The sequence below is a fragment of the Pogoniulus pusillus genome, chromosome 1 (assembly GCF_015220805.1).
Source record: "Pogoniulus pusillus isolate bPogPus1 chromosome 1, bPogPus1.pri, whole genome shotgun sequence".
Lineage (NCBI taxonomy): Eukaryota > Metazoa > Chordata > Aves > Piciformes > Lybiidae > Pogoniulus > Pogoniulus pusillus.
In genome coordinates, this window is record NC_087264.1 from 26,541,394 (window position 1) to 26,555,932 (window position 14,539).

General features: G+C 49.6%; 1 protein-coding gene across 3 annotated transcripts in view; it reads right to left on the reverse strand.

Annotated features, from left to right (window-relative positions):
• CREB3L1 (cAMP responsive element binding protein 3 like 1) overlaps positions 1-14,539 on the reverse strand; it is a 47,153-nt gene that overhangs the window by 12,973 nt on the left and 19,641 nt on the right. For 2 of the 3 annotated variants that reach the window (XM_064145465.1, XM_064145446.1), the window contains exons 2-5: positions 8,206-8,434; positions 3,357-3,517; positions 1,682-1,760; positions 597-757 (exon numbers count right to left, since the gene is read on the reverse strand). In XM_064145465.1, coding sequence (XP_064001535.1) covers positions 597-757; positions 1,682-1,760; positions 3,357-3,517; positions 8,206-8,434 — 630 coding nt within the window. The remainder of the gene's footprint in view (positions 1-596; positions 758-1,681; positions 1,761-3,356; positions 3,518-8,205; positions 8,435-14,539) is intronic. The other variant, XM_064145457.1, reaches the window with a different exon arrangement.

Here is a 14,539-nt window from a genome sequence, read left to right on the forward strand (position 1 = left end):
CAGCATCAGCAAGTAGTTCTATCCCAGTGACCCTCCTTAAAGCAGCTAGGAGCTCAGTACAATCAGATGCAGGACAATGCTATTTCCCACTGTGAACCAGCTCCTGGGGGCACAGCTCAGCAGGTGCCTTCCCCTTTTACTCTGGGTGGGATCCGCTCCTTCATGACAAGGCTTGCTACACACCTGTGCTGCAGGAGCCTGCCAAAGAACCTTTGGGCAACAATTAAGAGTCTTGTGTTTTAACAGTTATGTGGATTCTCAGTTATTTCCTGCTCTTCCACTCATCTCCTCAGAAAGTCCTCTAGTACATAGGCTCCTTCCCGAAGTATGGGGTGAAAGACACCACTTGCTAAAACAAGATAGCTACTGGCAGGCCTTGTGCAAGACAAAGTAGCTGCTAGGAGCCATTCCACCTCTCCTCACCCCTGTGAAGGCCATTCTGTCCCCACATCCCTGTGTGAAGGCCTTGCCTTGCCAGAGCACTTTATCTTGGAGACTTTAATGAGGTCAGGATCCCTCATGTAAGCCTCTAAAAGCCTCCAGTCCCCTCTGAGCACTAAGCTCTGTGTTGCAGTGATGTCCTGCAGGCCTCTTACATGTGGTGCTGTGAGGAGGGGAGAGGAGGAGATGGCTGTAGAGGAGCGAGCAGCAGGTCGAGCTGGGCTGGAGGGAGGCAGGGACCGGGGACTCTGAGACCCATCACTGTCACTGCCGTGGCTGCTAGGTGGAGTTGGAGGCATCTGCACCAGGTCATCTGCTGAGAAATAAGGAGATCAAGTCAATGGTTCTCACACCAGCCTGTTGGTCCAGACATAGGGCCCTGAGCAGCAACAGGAGAAGGCACTGACATAACACAGGACTGAAAGGAGAGGGTGATGAGTTTCACAAGATGGGGTGGGTCTGAGAAAAAAGGCTGGACTGAGCACTGCCCAAGAGAGAGGTGAAACTGACTTCAAATGTGCCCAACTAGAAACTGACAGTGTTTTTGCCAAGACAATGAAGATATTTAGAGAGAAATAAGGTGCTCTGGTGTCAAGGAAAAAGGGGTACAAGACCTGTGATGTTTTGGTCCACAGCCTGTTCACAAGTACAGGAAGCTCTGTAAGAGAGGAGCTCTTTCAAAAGCACCGCAGGGCTCACACAGTTGCCAGCACACTTGATCCAAAGGGGCTCTAGTCACTCAATTGGTTTCCAAGCACTTAAAAACTGTCCCCACTTTGTACTGGAGAGCCCTAGGGGCCTTAATGGAGGTGGGAATATGCCTAAGGAATGTCTCTCTGCAGCAGTGGGAGTTCCTAGAGCGCTTTCATTTGTGCATCGGCAGATTTTCAGATGCTTGGGTTTCTTTCCAATTAAACTGGATCCTGAATTTCCTGACTTTCAGATGGTTGTTTTTGGATAAGACTACAGTCTCTCTGAGGATTTTATAGGCACTCTTGCATATTTCCAACTCTGAAGTAGCCTATTTTGCCTGGGAGTCCCTGTCTGGATAATTCTGTGTGGCTGTTCGTTCAGACACAGAATTGGAACAGTGCTCACTCCTTTATTGTTCTGTGGCCCAGTGCTACCTTGTAGGCATAGCTCTGCTCTCAGGTGTGGCAGCTCCTCCCTGTATAATGATCACCTAGAATCTGAGTAACATAGAGGGACAGAAGTTGATCAGCAAATTCTGTCTTCTCACCTGCAGGTACATTTAGAAATCGGTTCACCTCTTTGGGTTCAGCTTTGATCACAGGTGCTGGAGTCATTTCTATGGGAGTCTGTGGAAGAAAAAAAGAAAGAGCTCTTGGGCACGCTCACCACCCCTGTCCCTCCACTAGCTGTTGCTACCCTGTTCTTCCACCTTCACTGACCATTTCACAGCTCTTCCCCAAAGCAGTCTCTCATCACACATTACAGAAACCAAGAGTCCAAACATAAGCCCCCGAAGTCTGTGTCACTGAGCACAGAGTGCAAACACATTTGCAGAAGAAGAGGCAGTGGCAGATGGATATTTGCTGTCAAGCAGCATACTGCATATCTCCAAAAGGGAGGTGACTTCTATCCTTGTCATTTCTTCCCTTGACAGACCCAGACAGTGCCATCAAATCAACCTATGCATTGAGATGGGAAATCCCTCTTTGATCTGCCTTCACTAGAAATGGGAGTAGAGAGGCTGTATAGAAACAGTACAGAAACAGAGCAAAGCCCCTGTCCTGCTCACGTGATTTGCACCAGGGCTGCTGGGCAGCTGTTTCCAATCAGAGTTGACTGAGAGTTAAATAAAGAGTAGATTTATTCCCATCTGGGCTATGCTGCCCCTCAGCTCTCTGGCTTACCAGCCCTGAGCCCACCACAGGCTGGGAGGGTTTTTACACTAAACAGACACATTGCAAACTCCTCCAGATTGTAAACACAGCTGAGAGAGCACCATGGTATGGCTGCTGAGCACACACAGCAGAGCATCGAGGGCACACCAAGTTCAGGCTGCGTAAATAACAGAGGAAGTTTGTGCACAGTTTTGGCTGGAAGTGCTCATTTGTTTTGGATGGTTGTTTAAATGGGAAGATGCTCAGCATGAGTGAAAAAAAGGAAGTGAACCCCAGAGATGCTCTACTATTATCTACTGAGCTGCTACAAGACAGACAAGGTCTGTGTGAGCCTAGTCAGACCTTCCCATCCAACATGGCTGGACTCAAGGCCAGCTGAACTGAGCCCCTGGCTTATACTCAGGTACCAATGACATAAGTGAGCCTCCTTCAGACAGACTTCTTAGATAGGAAGATGGCCACTAGTTTCTTTGAAATAATTCCTGCTGCTCCATGGGAAAAATCAAGCAGGATCTGGAGTGAGACCTCCATTTCCAGTTAGAAGCTGAGAAAAGTGAGAGGCTCCAAAACAAGCCCAAGGCTAGGGGCAGAGCTGGGGTCTATACTCAGAGATAGGGAGGTCACTGGCATCACAATAATTGACACTGTTCTCTGAAAAATGAAAATAAGCCAAGAGTGGCTATAGAAAGACTGGCAGATTGAAGGGCACAGATCTCCAACAAGTGCAGGCTTAAAGGTCGTTAGCTTTAATGTCGAGGAAAATGTGCTTGCATTTAACAAAGACTGTAAAGCCTCCTGTGCTGGAGAAAACCCTCCTTCCACTTTTTTTTCTGGAAGGATAACCTGTCTGGTAGCTTCACTGATCAGGAGTGCTGCTCCTCTGTCATTTCAAGAAGAGAATGTCATATAACGCAGTATCTGGGCTTTGTATCACCTTCCCCTGTCTCTTCAGCAGCTAAATCACCTATCAGGACCACGCAGCCACATAACTGCAGGGGTGCTGCTGTGTGAGAGCCCAGGTTCCCAATGGATCTTAGATGGGCTCACCTCCTCGGGGACTGGCAGTCTCTGCAGAGGGTTGAGGTTCAGCACTGGTATAGAGCTGGCAGCTAGCTGGGACTCAGGCAGATCTAGAGCCAGATTCTGTTCCTGTTTCACCATGATGGAGCAGAGCTTGGGCCCCAGCGACCACACTCCATTCTCCAGCTCTGAAAACATGCACAATGTGAGAGTCAAACTCCAGCAAGAACAGGACAAAAGGAAAAAACAGAAAATAAAATTAAAAAAAAGAAGCCATGCAGACAGCTTCCCCCCATCTGGGGAGGCTGCCTTTCCAAGTTTAGCACTGTCACCACACAAACATGTGCAGGCTCACAACACAAAGTACAAAAGAGAACAAACCCCCAGCGTGCAGGGAGCAGACAGGACAGAGCTAGAGGGATTGTGTCTCTGCTTGTCTCTGTGCAGCCCAGGCACTGGAGGACAGCTGTGGGGTTTCTTCCCACAGTGATGTCTCAGTCTCATCCTCCAGAGCTTATTTATATTTAGATCTCAGTGAGAGGAGGATGCTGGGCTTTTGCTCCTTAGGCACTGTGGCCAGCATCACAGAGCTGCCAGGTGTGTTCCCAAGAAGAGCACCATTTCTGTGCTAAAGGGTAGGTGAGAGGGCATAGTGACAGTGCAAGGCTGGCAGTGCTGCTATGGCTGCCGTTGTGCCAAGCCTTAGAGCTTTGTTGTACAAGAGTGGAGGAAGGTCCACTTCTGTGGAAGTCCAATATAGCACCTGCTTTTGAGGTTGCTTCCATGACTGCTCCTGTCAGTCTCACCTCTGAGGCTCCCTCCTCTGTTCTGCATTGCTCAGGGGGCCTGCTGCCCACAGCTGTGCCCCACTGCCACTGCTGACAGGGACAAGGCTGGCTGGGGGGACAGGAAGCATCAGAAAAGGACTGGATGGAGCTGTGTGGATACACACCCTTCACCCTCTGCCTGCTCTGTCCTGGTCACGTCTGTGGTGTGTGCCTGGCTTGCCACTGGAAGCAGAGATTCCAGGAGCTGAGATTCAGGCAGTAGTGGATTAAGCTGCAGCTCAGATGGAAAACCGTGTTGGGCAGGATTACTGCCTGGGCTCTGCTCTGAAGTTTTGGTCTCATTGCTCTTCAAACACTTTGGCCTGCCAAAAAAGCTACTCCTAGCTGGCCTGAAGCCTGCATCCCCCTCCTTAACCCTCATCCCTTCCCTTCCCCTTTTCATCTGACAATCAGAAACACATTTGGCTTGACACAGGACAGACAATTGCTAAGTGTGTCACCAGATAATGTCCAGGTTGGCTCACCATGAAGCCACAGTCAGGCTCACCTGCCTGTGGCCTGCCTGACCCTTCTGCACTGCTCTCTGCATACAGCACTCTCAGACACACAGATGTTGCCCATCTCTCTGCTGCTCAAAGCAGCCCTGCAGTTCAGATCTCAGTCTAGAAGATGTCCTGACAAAAGGTGAAGGGAAGAAAGGTCCTTCTTAGCTCCAGAAAAGCCTGCACAAAGAAGAATACAAGCCAGAAGCTGCTAATGTGGGAGTTGCCATCTGAGCTTACCATCACCTTTGTCTAACTCAGGCTCCGTTAGTCTCAGGAGAACACAGGGCAGAATCCTGCCTCTGGCATTTGCTTGGACACTGTGGTGTTACAGCTTGGACACTGTGGTGTTACAGCTTGGGCACAAATTTTATCAGCTAACACACTGCCCTTGCCAGCAGCATGTGCTGTCTTCCTCCCTTTGGTCTAGCACCTCTTATTTTGCTGCCTAGATTGGACTCTCTAGCAGAGGCTCCTTCCTTCCCACTCAGTGTGACTGAACATTCTGTGGCTGCTCTGCATGTGTATCAACTGTGTGCCTTGCTCACTACTGCTGGATCACTTCGAGAGCTTCCCACACTGCAGCTGCTGCCAGGCAGCCTCTCTGGCAGGTGTGCACTTGCAGAGCCCTCACACACAGACTGACCTGCCTTTCGTCTGCCCTGCTAAGGACACTGAACCCAGGTGGTAGTGAGGTTCCAGTTACCTCTGCTATACAGACAAGCTCTTTTTGATGGAAGGAGGCAAGGTGTTACCCAGCCATGAGTGTCTGAGGCCAGGAACTCTGAACTGACTTCTGCCTGATCACAGCCTACCACAGCAATGAGACCTTTAGCAGTCTTCCAGTCTATCCCACTGTTCTAGGTGAGTTCAGCTAAACCTGTACCAGTTCTGACAGTCATCTGACTTGATCTTAGCCCCCAGAAAAGTGATAAAGAGTCCACAGCTCTCCCCACTGAATATCTTCTATGGTTTCACTATGCCCACTATGGGATAGTTTTGCCTGCTGGCTAATCTGCAGTTCCCATACTGTGATTTTAAGCCTTATCTTCCTCATCCTCTCTTTCTGTTGCAAAGCTCTGCATTTCTCTTTTTCTCAAAGGCAGGGGCATCCTCTGTCTGGGAGAGCTGCTTCTGAAGCATGTTACCAGACAGGGAAGAGCAGACCACCAAGGGTTCTCCCCGTTCAGACTTAGTGAGAGAGCTGCCCCCACCACTGTTAGTCCAGACAGTCTAGGAGCAGACACCCAAATGAGTGCTGTCCTCTCATTTCCTGTCCACATCCTGACCCTGCTCTCTTTCCCACCCTTGCAGATTTATCTGGGGAGCAATTGAGTTACAGAATCAGAAACACATAAGCCATCAGAGGGTCAATGAAGGACTGAGGAGGAGGCATTTTGTGTGGACACATGTATATTCTGCTGCCTGAGAAGATATTTCAGAGGCACAGCCAGTTTGTAGACACTGCAGAATTCACTGTGTGTTGGTGGGTGAGGCATGCCAGGAAGCTCTTCTGCTCTGGATACTCTATACACAATGGGAAGAATTATGGCTGAGAGCTATCCACAGCTGCCCTGCATTGAGGAGGCGAGGCAAAGAGCAGTGAGGAAGCAGGATCAGTAGAGGAGTGTGGACACCAAGGCTGGCCCAGGACTCACTGTTCTGCACAATTCTGGCTCCCTTGCTCTGGCATCAAATCATGCCCTACAGAACTGAGGACTGGTCCTGAGAACTGAAGCAGCCAGTCTGTATGTGCAAACCATCTGGAAAGCAGACTCTACTGATAAGCAGGGTCACAACGCACTCAGTGGCTTTCCCTAGCCGACTCATGTTAGTGGGAACCATGTGGGAAGAGGCAGGATTTGGAAGTGTTTTGGAGAACTGCAGAAAAGCTGGGAGAAAGCTGATAAACAGCAAGCATCAGCCAGCTCCGAGCCTAGGCAGAGCCCGGGCATTCCTGAGGAGCTCTGCAGACCAAGCAGAATTTGCTTAACGTTAAAGAAAAGCCATTCCTGGGTAATTAATTTGAAATGAATGTCTAAAAGGACTGAGACTGGATGGAGCTGTGCCAAAAGGACTGCAGAGTGTTACAAATACTGGACTTGACTCAGGGCTACATTAGAATATGACTCACATCCAATTATAAGCCAAGATAGCCCTAAAAAGATAGGTTGAGTAATTCTGCTGCTGGACTGGGTGCACAGATATGCACCCATACCTGCCACATAAATACAAGCCTTTAATCTCTGTACAGAACTGATCTGCACTCTCAGAGAGCAAGTGCCAGGCCCACCTCAAGCTCTCCTGGGTTATGTGCTGTACACTCTGTGCTGGCCTCTGCCCAAGGATCAGTGTCACACTCCATTCAGGAAAGCCATGGTCTTGCCTTGGAGACACTGCAGCTGAAGCAAGGGCATGTCCAGACACAGAGGAGAGGAGCAGAAGTGGTGACAACTGTCTCAGAGAGGAGTCCCTCAGGTAGCTTTATGCAGGCAGACTTGGTTTCACTGCTTTCTACAAACCCATGCTTTGTGCTTCTCTCATTCCTAAGCCTCATCTGCTCCTGCTCACTTGCAGTGGCAAAACAAAGATGTGTTTATGTACTCTTCCTGGATCAGTTAACTGCTCAGTTGCCTGTTGGGACTCAGTGCCCTCCAAGACTATACTGGGGTTAAAGCTAGGAAAACAGAAATGGAAATGGAAGGCTTTTGTGATAATAAGGTAGAGATTACTTGGCTGCTGCAAGCCTCTCTCCTAGCATCTCTCTGAGCAGTTCTTGAGGAATGTGGCACTAATGAAGAGACCAGAGGGGCAGTGGAGCCAGCTCTTCTCCTTCTGTCTTGATGTTTGTACCAGAGAGCTGGGATCATTCCCGGGCATGAGAGGGAAGCCTCTGTCCCTGGTCTCACTCTCACTCAAGGGAATGGCTTTCCTCTGTGTATACTGAGCCTGTGCCACTGCTTTTTCAGGCAGCCTGGTGTCCATCAGCTGTTGGGACACCCACACAGTCCTGCAAATTACAGGGCTCTGCAAGGATGGCTCTAAAAATATCCAGCCATCATAAATTATCCTGAAATGAATTGTTTTAAAAATAGGTTTTGAAATGACTGTTCCTCTCTGTCTCCTGCTAAAAGATCTGCTGGTAAAGAAGCCACTTAGCTTTCCACATGTACCAGCACTGGTTGCAGCCAGAGACTCATGCTTCCTATATTCGAGCCAAACCCCTGCTGCCTGATGCCAAAACAGACCTGGATCTGGGGCATTCACACCCACGTTTTGCAGGGTCCTAAAGAGACATTGCCTAGTGCCTGCCAGGAGCTGGCAGCACACTGAACCACAACCAATTATCATCCTCGCAAATAACAGTGAGCCCAGCAAGGGAGCAGTGTGGCTGTCAGAGCGCAAACTGAAGGAAAAAAATGTGTGCTGCATCTGACAGCGGCTGATCAAGTTCTGCCCTGGATCAGCCAGGCGCAAGCCCAAGGACTCGCCAGTTTGTCCTCACGCGTGGGCGGCAGCCAGAGCCGCTGCTCACAGAGAGCTCACCCTTTGCGTTATCTTCGGTCTTGACAGGCACGAGAGGGCTCTGGGGTGCAGAGTCTCCACTCAGGGAGTAGCTGTGCTCTGCCTGAATGCCTGGGGTGGGTGGATCCAGGTCCATGTCCAGCAGCGGGTTCTTCTCAGCCAGTACTGGGTCATCAAAGAAACTGCTGAAGAGGTCGCTGGAGAAATCCTCCATGTTGTCCGAGAAGTGATCCAGGTTTTCTGAGAAATGCTAAGGAAAGACGAAGGAAGAGAGAGTGCTACTGTCAACTCCAAGTGGGATCTGAGAGCCTTTCTCCACACAGAGGGCCAAACCTCAGCAACAGCCCCTTTTGGATGGGAAAAAGCAGTTTCTATCCCTTGCCTGCATCAGTCTGATAAAAACACCTTGAATTAAGATAGAAAGGAGCGGTGCCATACATCTTCTCCATCTGATTATCTGTGCCCAAAACACTCATGAAACTTCTATATTCTCTCACCTCTCCCTTCCTCCATGAGTACCTGTCTTCAGCTTTCTAGAGTCATCTCACTGTGACAACGAGCTGAACAGAGTACAAGGCAAGAAACCCCTGCGGTGACAAAATGCAAGTGTGGCAGAAAGCAGCGTCTTCAGCACCTGCCCTTGGTGACAGACACTTTCTCACGTTCTCTGCCAGCAGCAATAGGCACTCTGATGCCCCAGAGAACATCACCCCAGCTGTTGATTTCTAGCAGAGAAGAAAAGAACAGTTGGATCAAAATAACAGGAAGGCCCCCTGTTGTATTTAATTTCCTCTGGGATTTCACAGACCCTCTGTGGACCATATGAGGCTGTCCTCCAGCCAGATAATGCCTGTGAAATTCAGCTCCCCGATGAAGTTTAAACACTACAGATGGGCTGTTAACAACAAACAATCATGCCACTAATCATCCCAGTAACAGTCAGTAAATCTGGCCAGTGCTGATGCAGAATTGGGCTCCTGATGCTACAGGGAACCTGCTTCCTTTGAGGCATACCCTCCCATTCAGAAGTCAAATCAGTAACTCTTCCATTTGCTACAACAAAGCACTGGCTGGGCAGGGAGAAAAATGATGGTTGCCAAACACCAGCTGAAAAATTATCCCATTTGTTGGCAGATTGAGGCTTCTGGCTCAGAGAGAGGAAAGAAAACACAGATACATTCAAGTGACTATATTACACAGACGGAACTGTGTAACTTAAATGGACTGGAGAGAGCTCAGCAGTCAGACTGGGTCCCCTCCCCTGCCTGGAAAAGCATCTGGGTGGGCAGAAAGGCATTGAAAGCAGCAAACTGAAATACCAGGAGCAACGGGGTATGGATGAGAGTGAGATTGAGCACGCAGGTCCTAGAGTGAAGACATGAATGCCAATGAACTCCTAAGTGAGAGCCGAGCTCAGGGAAGAGCCTGGCTCCCAGAGGAGCTTGGGGTTTGCACAGCCCTTTCTTTTCCCAGCACTAGGAGGGAGGAGTTGCCAGAGGACCCCGGATGCTGGAGCTTGCAGGTTCCTGTTCCTATAGGAAGGTATATTTGTTTTACCTGAGCACAGTATCACTTTGTCAACATTATGCTGGCTGTCAGAGCATTGGGGTGAGGCTGAGGAGTGAAGCAGGCTCCAGCTGAACAGACTTAGGCTTCCCACCAAGTGGGGGAGGGGGGATGGTGAGCTGAAGCAATCTCCAACACACCAGTGCCCTTCACCCTCCAACATCAACTCTCAGCCACTCATTTAAAAAACTTAACATCTCCACAGAGCATGCTGTAAGTTGGGGGGAGTCCCTACCATCTGCATTATGCCTAATGTAAGATTTCTCCTCCTTCCCACTTGTCTTGTCCTCCCACTGCCTGGAGTGACAGCCTGACACAACTTGCCTGGGAGAGCAGACACTCACTGTGTGTGCAGATAAGGTGGAGAAGGTACACTCATGCTAAATCCCAGCGTTGAGGCCCTCCCTAGGATGTCTGGGCTGAAGTTTTCTCCACTTGTTCCCATAACGGAAGCGGAGTTGGCAGGGGAGCTTGGTAAAATCTACACAGCCATTTCCAAGCTGCCTAGAAGCATTTCTCTGCACTTGAATCCAGCAGCAGAAAACACCTCCCATCTGTGCTGAGCATAGCCATTCTTCAGAGGGAGCTGAGTCAGCAGATGGAAGTAGGTTAGGTATTTATCTGAACCAGGTTTTGTCCTGTCCTGCAGCACAGACAACTAAAGAGCTTGGAGTCCTGAGCATTAGCCCCAGAGTGGATGTTCATGTAACAGCTGTTCTTTGTCTTGCTCTCTCTAAACAACACAAGCAAACACAGGATATGAGCATGATAGCCTTTGGTAAGGGTGAGAATGTAACCACAGAGAAGTGAAGGGATTCAGAGCTTTTGGCTGCCCATTGCACCACTACAGCACAGAAGAGCCAGGATCTAAGAAGAGGCACTCGAATCATAGATGTTTGTTGTAACCATCAAAACCAGAAGCAGTTCTCCAGAGTAGCCCTGGAGGAGAAGCAGAGCGAGATGGACAGCTGCAGGCAGAGCTGCCTCAGACTCTGTCACCTGCCTCACATCTCCTTCACAACTCTGCATTAACAAAGGCAGAGATGGGAGCAAAGAGAGCCAAGAAGATGCATTTATGTAGTAGTTCCACACACCCTTTTTCAGCAGCATCACACTCACACTTAGAACAACGATCTCTTGGTCAGTCAACAGTCTTCCCATTGCAGGACACACCTACCAGAGGAAAAAGGCAGAGATGTGCCTCTGTTTTTATGCTGAAACAAACAAACAAACAAAAATCTCTCCAGTAGTAGTAGAGTGCAAGACAAGTAATGAGTGCAAGGGGCTAAGTATCAGAGCCTAAACATGGGCATCAATTGCACACTTCTGGCTTATTTTTTAGACACCAGACAGCAAGATTGCTAGGAGACCTCACTGCTTGGAAATGAGGATGAAGGCAACACTGTTCTCCCAGAGCTGCAGGAGTTCAGTTCCTCAAAAGACCATTTCCTCCCAAGAGACAGGGACCTACTGCATGAGTGATAAGCAGAGGATTCCTCTCTGAGAATTGAGAGGTGCTGGGGCACATACCCATCTGCTGAGATTTACACTCCAGCGCAACTAAGTACTGGCAAACCTCCTCATCACAGCAGCCCCTTTTCAGCTCTCATTCATCATACATATACCAGCCCAACATCTCCAAATGCAGATGCTGGAGAGAAGAGAGCTAGCCTGTGAGACTGGGAATAACTGTAGCTATCATCAAAGGGAGCACCAAAGAGCAAACACCCTCAAAGACCCTAAAGAGAGATGCTAGAGCTGTCACAGAGATGGAGATTTGCTGTTTTACTCAAAGAAGGTGGCAAGAGGCAGAGGAAAGCAAAAGAAGGAAAGGTAAAACAAAGACAGATAATGACATGGCTTTGCAGCTGGCCACAGCCACAAGAGAAACTACAGGACAAGCCAGAAGTTAAGCCACCACATCCCAGGAAGACTGTTGTGTCTCTTGAGTTGGGTGTTCTCTCCTGATGCCAACAAGTACTGGTGACTTCAGATTTTGCATTAATAAAGATGTGTGCGACCACACAGTAACAGGAGACGTGTCCTCTTGTCCAGATCCAACAGTGATGGGCACAGTGGGGAACACTCCAGGGCTTATTTTGGATACAAGCCATCAAAACCATTGCTAATTAGTTTAGATTAAACCTGCTGACTCTGCCCCACTCAGCCTTGCTGGGGGAGCAGCACCTATCTGGCAAAACTCATCAGGAGGCTTCAGATATACTCTTCCTTAATGTGTATGGGAAAGAAGGCTCCAGGGAACTGCAGGTCCCAGGGCATGGTGTCCCAGGGCTGTGTGGATCATAGCAAAGCGCAACAGGGTCATTGCTCTGAGTGTCTGAGCAATAAACAGAAGCAGGTTTATCATCTGACCAAATAGATTATATCTTTTTCCTGTCTGGAAGGTCACACACCAGAGGAGGTTCTGGGCAGCCACTAAACCCTTCCTTCTCACCCAGACTGGGGCCAGCACAGCTAAAGGCCTTCATGTGCTGCCACTAGAAGCAATGATGGTGCTGAGATTTAGGGAGATTTTTGGTGGTGTCATGGCAATAAACATCTCGGCAGACCGGACACAAGTGGAAGGGCCAAGAAAGAGTTCACAGGACTTGGATGTGAATGAAGGTGGGATGCAGAGACATGTGCTAGCAGAGCAGCCTCATCCTCTCACAGCCTCTTCAAGGCCTAGATTCTCTCCTTGGGAGCACCTTCCAGCCACGCTGAGATCAGCCAGCTCCTGCTCCTCAGGAAATTGTTCAAGAATTTATACTTGTGACTCTGCTGATATTATCTTTCTGAGATATCTCAAGTGGCTCTCATGCAGATAGGCCTGACTTGAGCTAGGCCAACCATTCCATTGATCCTTACCATCCTAGCCCAGGGGGAGCGGGTGTGAAGTGCACTGGGGAAAACAGCTTCCAGATGGGATACAAAGCTCACAGCAGTCTCATTTTGCTCTTGATATCCCCCCTCCCTTTCACACCCTCCTTCCTTCTCCTTCTAACTAAGCTCCAAGGCCAAGCAATAGCACGAGATGTGTTTCCAAAGCTGCATTACTAGTGAGCAGTCATGGAGGGGGCAGCCAAGGGACAGAAATGCAATGGTGAGGATGTACTGGATTTCCTGATCCAAGCCCAAGTTCTGGCTGCCCATTTCCCCACCACCGTTCTGGGAGGATCGGAAGGCAGGGGGAAGGGGCTGAGCCAGCGTACACAGGTATAGGGGAGGCAATGATTACCATATCTTCAGGCCCAACAGAGAGCTTTAAGCTGCTCTGGTAAGCTGCTCTGGTGCCACCAGAGAATCTGCTTGGGCTGAGGCCACCTCAGCCACGACTGGAGAGTGCAAATCTGTCAGCTGCTAGCTCCTGCTCCCTCCCACTCCTGGTGACTGACATAGGCACTGACTCTTCCAAACATATTTCCACCACATGTTTTCATCCTGACCTCATGCTTAGGGTTGTCTAAATAGCACACTGTATGTGCGTGCGTGCAATTCTCATTTGAACACCCTTTCCTGTTGTACAACAGTTATCTTCGGAGCTAATGAAAGGCACCCAGACATCCAAATGCAAGCTCTCTGTTTCCCCCCACCTAGAGCTGGTGTTAGACCTCTGCCCAAGCAGAGACTGAGGCATAAAGCCTTTTTCCCTGTCCAGCTGTACATGGCATGCTTTAGGGTGCCATTCCTGTCACTCAGTGGCTGAGGAGGGGATGGTTTTGTCTCTGGGTACACTTCTCTGTGGTCACCCTGGCTGCATCTGTCCCTTCTTTTCCCTTTCATGCCTCCATCCTTTGACTGCGACTTTCCCTATTCCCACCTCCAGCTGAGTTGTTTGGAGACAATCTCCCTTCAAGATCAACCTGGTTCTCACAGCCTCTCTGCTCCTACCACAATGGTCTTGCTCCAAAGAGAAAGTGGTGAGGGGCTAATCCAGCTGGGCGGCAGCCCAGGCCCAAGAGACAAAGGACTTTTGCAGGTTGGAGGTTCTGCTCACGCTGGCAGGCAGCACAGATGGGGAGGGGATTCTTCTTTTCTCTTTTCTTTTTGAAAGTATTTTTCCTCTTTGCTTGCCAAGATAAATCTCTTGTCCCAGCTGTGACATCTGCATTTCCCCTCTCTGCTTTCACTAAGGAATGAAGCCCCCTGCACTCCAGCTGCAGAGCCGAGGTTTCCTTTACATTCCAGGAAAGAAGAGCCCATACACTCCAGACAGTCCTTCTGCTCTCTTTAAAATGCAGTGAATTTTAGATCTTATGAAAGTGAAGGTCTTGACAGCACTAACAAGATCCAGGCAGGATGGACAGATGCTGTGCACGCTTCTCAGGGTCTAGCTGGTGCACGTGCACCCCAAGGAGCACCAGCAATCATCCTCTGCTCGGCTCTCCCAAATCTCCCTAGTGCCCCTCTGTCCTGACCCGTGTTGCTCTTGGTCTCTCGCCTCATGCACCACAGCTCCCCACTGCTCCATGCCCTACCTGCCTGGATAGCTTGTTGCTGACCTGCTACCCCCCTGCTGTTCCTGCTTCTCTGCATGGCATGGCTGAAGCACATCAGGCCAAACCATCTGATGGCAAACTCAACAGCTATTTCCCTCCAGCATCAAGACAGTATAGTTACCAGCAGCACCCTTCAGTCACAGGCTGCTGGCAGTGCCCAAGTCACTGTTCTTACTTTCAGCATCGCCACCTTGGACTGTATGGTGAACCAAAAGCTTCCCTGACAACCCAGCCTCCAACTGCTGGAAGCTTTGACTGAACCTGATCTGGAACTAGGCCTGGAATTTTTT